This window comes from Akebia trifoliata, unplaced genomic scaffold (assembly GCF_017979445.1).
Source record: "Akebia trifoliata isolate Shusen 1 unplaced genomic scaffold, ASM1797944v1 Contig00291, whole genome shotgun sequence".
NCBI lineage: Eukaryota > Viridiplantae > Streptophyta > Magnoliopsida > Ranunculales > Lardizabalaceae > Akebia > Akebia trifoliata.
This window is the reverse complement of record NW_028236939.1, coordinates 3,031-10,111: the sequence shown is the minus strand read 5'-3', so window position 1 is coordinate 10,111 and position 7,081 is coordinate 3,031. Positions and strand designations below refer to the sequence as shown.

Below are 7,081 nucleotides of genomic sequence, written 5' to 3'. Positions count from 1 at the left end.
TATTTACAATCTGACTAACTATTCATTTTAATTACCAAATCATGAATAATCCCGTTTTTGTTATAAAAAATAAAATAAAGTCAGAACGGTAATGAATTCGTTATCGTTCACGTTTGGGTAATGAAAATGAAAAGTGAATTGGAAGCGTAAATTCGTCAAAAGTTGATCACTTTTTTTTTGTAAATATGACTTTGGATAGTCCGACACCAAATTTTAAATGTATTTCTTATTTGGAGAGAGAGCTTAGATTTGACTCTCTTTTTCTCAACTATATTCACATGCGGCGGATATCTTTGAATTTGAAGTTTTGGCCTTAGACTATAAAGGTGTCCGGATTCCGGAACACCGTATCCTATACGCATCCCTCATTAAATGACACGTAAGACTGTCTTCGAAATTAAAACAATCAAAAATATCTTCTTCTCATAGTTTCCTTAGATTGTGACACGTGGCATTTTCTGAGATATGAAAGGAGGGCTTCAATCCTCCACCCTATGTGTACATGATCTCGATTCCAGAAAATTAATTAAACTTCACGTTTGATGTAAGCCCATTGTGTTTTGTTAAAAGTCATGCCAAAATTATGTTGAATATCATGAATCTATTTAATTAAAACAATTCTAATTTTAACCTAGTGTGTGTGTGTGTGTGTGCACTGTGTTTTTGACCTCATTCTTTGTTCTAGTTAACATGTATCCAGCAGGGCACTTCAGAAACTAATATAGTTTACCTGATTGCATCATAAGTTTTTCAATTCTCAAAATTAACTTTTTAACTTGAAACAAAAATTGCTTGTCAAAACCATGACATATGACCTTGAGCTATTCCCAAGCGTTTGTGAAACTATGACTATTAAGATTTAAACTTTTCTAAATGATTAATCAGAATATTTAAAGCTAAGTACCAAGTTGGATGATCCTGTGAAGTATTAACTAGTGTTGTTTCTTATTTATAGTTTGGTGGATGCTTTTGAAGTGCAAATAAAATCTGCCATGGATAATTTAATTAGCAAGAAAATTAAAGAAGGTATTTTAAAGCTTAATCCAAAGTTGCAAGCTGTTCCTAAAGAAATCGCAATGGATGAGATTGCTTCTTTGAATGTCACATTTGTTAATAGTGCAGACGATTATGGCCTCATTAGCTATTCTTTTATTTGCGATGGTCAAGTACTTCTTATGTGTGTCAAAAAAATCAGTAAAATCTGCTTTGGTGAAGGAATAAATGGTACAGACACAGCCGATATGGATATGAAGCAATAGATATAGAGAAACTGTGAAGATGACATGAAGAGATGGATGGAGAATTCCCCAACCGATCATCTCATTCAACTTCTTTCCAGAACTTCTCCATTTGATGAGTTATTTACCAATAAGGTATCTTGTCTTTCAATGGTATTCTTTATAAGAATGGCCACAGTTGCATTACCAAATTCCCTTGGTGCTTCTCTAGACCATACATAAAAGAAGTATTTACTGAATTACAATTACAGAAAATATTTAGTATGTCTACATCTGTACCTAACAAGTGCTTAATTACTTATTGAGTGTTGAACTAAGAATGGAGTTGTGGGTATCATACTATAATCATGCTTAAGGACCTAGGGTCGTCGATCACCTCATGCTTTTAGAGTGTTGTGGGTATCATACTATAATCATGCAACCTCTCATAGAGTTGCTATGTGCAGTATGCACAATGCCTTGTGTGCTTGTAATGAATCCTGTTTCTCCAATCAATTGTTTAAATATTTTATTTTATTTTAGCCGGTGTGGTCTAATGCATTAGCACATTGGCAAGTGCTAAAAAGGCCTGAGTGTATTGGTTAGTATCTTAATCCATTTGAAATATTAGTAATTTATTATAGTTTGTTTCTTTTATAATTCTTTCTTTATAGGCATTAGAGAAAAGTATAGTTCTGGGCAATAGTTTGTTTGCTTTGTTAAATCAATTGGTCCTTTGCTTGTGTAGGCCAAGAAAAATGAGCTTCGTGATGAGAAATATAGGCTAAAATCAGAGAAAGAGAAGTTGGATGGGCAATGCTCCAATAGAAATTTTCAAATCGAATAACTAAGATTTAGAATTTTTTTTGTTTTCAAAAGGTCATATGTTACACATTCATTACAACAATCTGCTGGGAGAAAGGTACTCACCACTTAATCCTCTCTTGTTTCATAGTTACAATTAAGAATGTGGGGCATTCCTTATAACTTGAATATGTTCTCAAAAATTATTTGAGCTATGGTGGCAGCCGTATAATGATGAGAGATGGGAATGAAGTGAGCAAACTTTGAGAGTCTATCTACCCCCACAAAAATGGTTGACTTCCTATTGGATTTAGGAAGTCCTCCCACAGAATCCATTGAAATATCTGTCCATACTAGCATGGGAATTGGTAGAGGCTGTACAAGTCCAACTGGGCTAAGAGTAAAATGACAATTCTATAAGACTAGGAAGACCGATTATGTTTTATAGAGCTGAATGTTGAGAATCAAGAAACAAAATGTGCATAAATTGAGCATGTAGTTACAATTATTTTCACGCTTGGTATCATGGTATGTAGCTACAATTTCATTATATGTGAATCCTCAGAGAATTCTATAGAATGAGGACCCTACCCTTATTAAGTGGGGTGGTGTGTAGGCAGGCCAATGTGGGCAAATAACTCTTTGAATTCTTTGGCCTCTACTTCTCTTCCCTGCAACTAGACTCATGATTCAAATGATTTTAAACTTACAAGAGTACTTCCATGCATGTTATCAGGGTTCATCTAAACGGGGTGAACCATCCATGTTGTTTTTGAATCTGGCATTCCAAGGGTTCTTATCTTAATGCATATCTTATTTTTTCTCCTATTTTTTAATTTAGTATCAATCGACATTTATTTAGGGATAAATCATTCTTACCCCAAACATTAGACATTTGTATGGAAGTAAAACCACTAAATTTATGAATGTCATGTTCAATGACTATAATGTGACTCATCTTGCATCCCATTATTTGTCTACCCCAATAATTTGAATTTAACCATTTAATGCTAAGGTGATTAAATGGTGAAATAAAAAAAAATCTTGTAATAGATGTTAATGGAGCAGTGGTCATCGAGAGTAGAATTAAATATTTCTTGCTTTTTGTGATTTGCCTTTCCAATCTTTTATTCGATTCTTTTTTGATATCTGAATGAATATGTGCATGATCACTTATACTTCATCATTCTACTTTGTAGTACCAAGGAAGCCAGACTTCAGCTTGGATACATGGAGGATGATGTTTCCAATGATTTTGTTGGTGACTCAAGGTAGAAGTCCTGTTTAAAATACTCTTTTTTTCTAGAACTGTAGATGAAAATGTATTAATGAAGAAGAAATAGAGAAGGTTGAGAAGGCCTACCTGGTATAGAGCTAAAGAAACACAACAATACACGAGCAGAAAAAAAAAATATTGCAACTCCAAAAGTCACAAGTTTTTTTTCTAGAACTTTGCTATACGGCTCAAACTGATTTCTCGATGAACATATTTGAGATTCACTGAGATGGATGGCACTTGGTTTGTCACTATGTTACCTGATTCGTTGGTTTGCTCAGTTCGAATTTGGGCCATGGTTCGCCATTCTAGAACGAACCTGGTTCGTAGGGGAAGGTAGAGATAATTCATTTTTTGGTTCACTTGTAGATATATATAATTCAAGTATACAAGTTATAAGTTCAATTATAATGTTAAAAAATACCAAGTTAAATATTGATATAATAATTCAAATTCTAATATAAACAATGAAAAAGTATAATAAATTGGTTTGGTTCGATGAACCTAATCAAAATTCGGTGGGTTAGTGGTTCGTTTGATTTTACTAACCCAGTATGAACCATACCGTGAACTAGTATGTGGTTCGGACGAGTATCAATGAATTGGATAACATAGGTTTGTCACAGGTTGATTTTTGATGTATGTCTATGTACCATTTCTCATTTTCTTTTTGGGACTTATTTTCAGGTCAAGTATTTTCGATGCCAAGGCCGGCATCGGACTGAGCTCCTCCTTCATGAAGCTTGTTTCGTGGTACGACAATGAGTGGGGTTACAGGTACTCTCTCCTCTCTCTCTCCCCCTCTCCCTCTCCCTCTTATCTTTGTGTTGCTGGTCTAAAATGTATCTTTACATGGTTTTGCACAGCAATCGAGTGTTGGACCTGATCGAGCACATGGCTTTAGTGGCTACAAATAACTGAAGTGTGCATGGATATCTGTGGTGTGTTAGGACTTGTGTCATTCGTTTAGTGCAGAGGAGGTATGCTCAATAATTATTTGTGTAAGAATTTATATACAATCATTTCTCTTTTTATAAAATTTATTTGTTACTATTTTAATTTTCTTTTGATTCCAACTAGTTTTTTTTATATCTTTGTTTAAATTGATGGAGGCACCCAATTAAGTCGACTCTTGTGGCCATATTCATGTGATGTTTAGGTCACCTGCCCAAAATCATACCTCCTTGATTTCGAGAGAGATCCATAAAAGACAAAACATAAAAACACTTGTGGCCCATGTAGTTGGATACCGAAACAAACATTCAAAAGACCACCACCACCACCAACCACCATTAGTTTATACTTCTAAGTCTTTGAGTTTGGGTAACCAACATCAAATGCTTTATACCATTTGCTACCAAACCTGTGGCCTAACTTTCAATCATGATAAGTTGCATTCAGATCATTTATTTCACTTTGGGTTGGTATGACAACCTTCAAAAGCCCAACATAAATTACCAAAAATGGGTTCTTGGCAAGAACTTCAGTTTGGGAGATTTCCTCAGCAAGCCCAATATCACATTAACTATTTTTGTTTATTTATTATTACTTGAAACTATAAACATGTGCAGTTCTTTGGTGATTTACTTATGCATTAGTGCTGGATTAATAAAAGTTAGTGTAGCAATAGCAGCTCTCTTATATTATTTATTTTAAAGTTTTCAATCTGTACAGGTTGGAGGACACAGGTTATATATATATATATATGAAAAAAAATTACAGCAGTGGATACAAGTTCCGTCTTTATATATTGTTTTCGAAGGATATATAATGATTTTTTTTTTATAAAAAAAAAGCGTATAGCAGCGGATTTTAATATCCGCCGCTATATGTGTTATATTTTTTTTAAAAAAATTGACCTATTGCAGCGGATCTTAATATCCGCCGCTATATGTATTATATTTTTTTTAAAAAAATTTAACCTATTGCAGCGGATCTTAATATCCGCTGTTATATGTGTTATATTTTTTTTAAAAAAATTGACCTATTGCAACGGATCTTAATATCTGCTGCTATATATATTATATTATATTTGTTAAAAATTCGACTTATTGCAGCGGATATTTATATCCGCCGCTAAAGGTACCACCTGCAACAGCGGAATACATTATCCGCCGCTATAGTTAGCGACGGAGGAAATAACGACGGATCTTTGGTTCCGCTGCTCATCGCCGCAATACCTTTTACCGGCGGAAAAATGACCTTGTAGCGGCGGAAAAATCCGTCGCTGTAGATCAAAAATGTTGTAGTGAGTCGTGATAATTTGACTCCCTCACATGGCATACTCAAAATACTCTCGTGACGTGGCATGTACTAGAATCATAGATCTTTTTGCCTCAAGATACACATTTATAATTCCCCATAAATATGTGCAATTGTGTATCCCGAGGAAAAATATATGATTCTAGCACATGCCATGTCAAGAGAGTATTTTGAGTACGTCACGTGGGGGAGTAAGAAAATCATTACTCCTTATTTAATTCAAGAATCGTGATATTTTGACTACCCCACGTGGCACACTCAATCGACTCTCCCAAAGTGACAAATTCAAGGAACCATAGGTCTGTACAACTCGGGATACAAAACTGCACTTCCGCATAAAAATGTGTATCCCAATAGAATTGTGTATCCCAAGGTGTACAGATCTACGGTTCCCAAACTTATCATGTCAGGAGAGTCGATTGAGTGTGCCACATGGGATAATAAGATTATCATGACTCTTAATTCAAATGATTGACCTCGCATTCAGTATGTTCAGATTTTGAGAGGAATTCTTCTAGGTCAAAAAAATAAAAAGGAGCTTGGTAATAAATTTAAGGGTGATTAGAATTACCCCTCCACATGTTGTTGAATATTTGAGATAGCCCTGTTCTTTAAGACATGACATACCCCTTGATTTCTTTCCTTTAAGAGAGGCTAACTAAAACTGCCCTCAATGCACTTATGTTCAATCTAACTAATCTTCAACCACTTCGCTAAAATTTTTTTGTCCTTCGACCTTAAGATTATATTTCTTTCAACCTTCAAACCTCAAGAATAAGACATGATTTTTCAGAAAATAGAAATCCATTATAGTTGGATAGAAAATTAAGAGTTTTCTACAAGTGGTTATGATGAGGTCTAAAGTGATGGATTTAAAATAATTTACCCTAGATATTGACAATCTAGTCCAAAGATGACAAAATTTTGGGAAAAAAAAAACATCGAAGGATTTTGTCTAGAGGTTGAGGGGAGGATATTTAAGTAATTTTCTGTGAGCCTTCAAGGATACACCGAGTTCAAAGAGGTAACGTCATCAGTTTGATGACTCAGGGATTTCTCAAATATTCACCAAACTTGGAGGGGTATATCTAAATATACCTAATCTTTTTAAAAGGCGAGATGGGAATCGGATTCATGTTTTTGGGAGCCCAAATAATTGGAAAAAAAAGAGAAGAAATAAGAGTAGTCAAAATACGCCAACAATAAGCTCTATCTCACAAGTTACCATATTCTATAAATAACCATATCCTTAGAAGAACTCTCAAATCAAAAGAAGATCAAAGCAAAGAGAAGAGAAAAAATGGCATCTGACTTATGTGGTGGTAAGACATAATTCTACTTTTAGTAATTTATTTAGTTTGATGTATATATTGTTGTAGACATATATATTTATGTTTGTTTCTTTTAATTAATGGCAGATGGTAAGAGTGCATGGCCAGAACTGGTTGGGGTGCAAGGGAATGTCGCTGAGGCAACAATTGAGAGAGAGAACCCATCTGTCGATGCTCAGATTGTGTTAGAA

At 34.5% G+C, this 7,081-nt stretch overlaps 1 protein-coding gene across 1 annotated transcript; it reads left to right on the top strand.

The window, feature by feature from the left end:
* Window positions 1-627: 627 nt before the first annotated feature.
* On the top strand, window positions 628-4,318 carry LOC147381707 (glyceraldehyde-3-phosphate dehydrogenase GAPCP2, chloroplastic-like). Its single transcript, XM_086430061.1, has 4 exons — window positions 628-1,373; window positions 3,221-3,292; window positions 3,985-4,074; window positions 4,164-4,318. Exons 1-4 carry the CDS (start codon window positions 1,354-1,356, stop codon window positions 4,216-4,218), a joined length of 237 nt encoding a protein of 78 aa, XP_086286187.1. The 5' UTR covers window positions 628-1,353; the 3' UTR covers window positions 4,219-4,318.
* The last annotated feature ends 2,763 nt before the right edge of the window (window positions 4,319-7,081 follow it).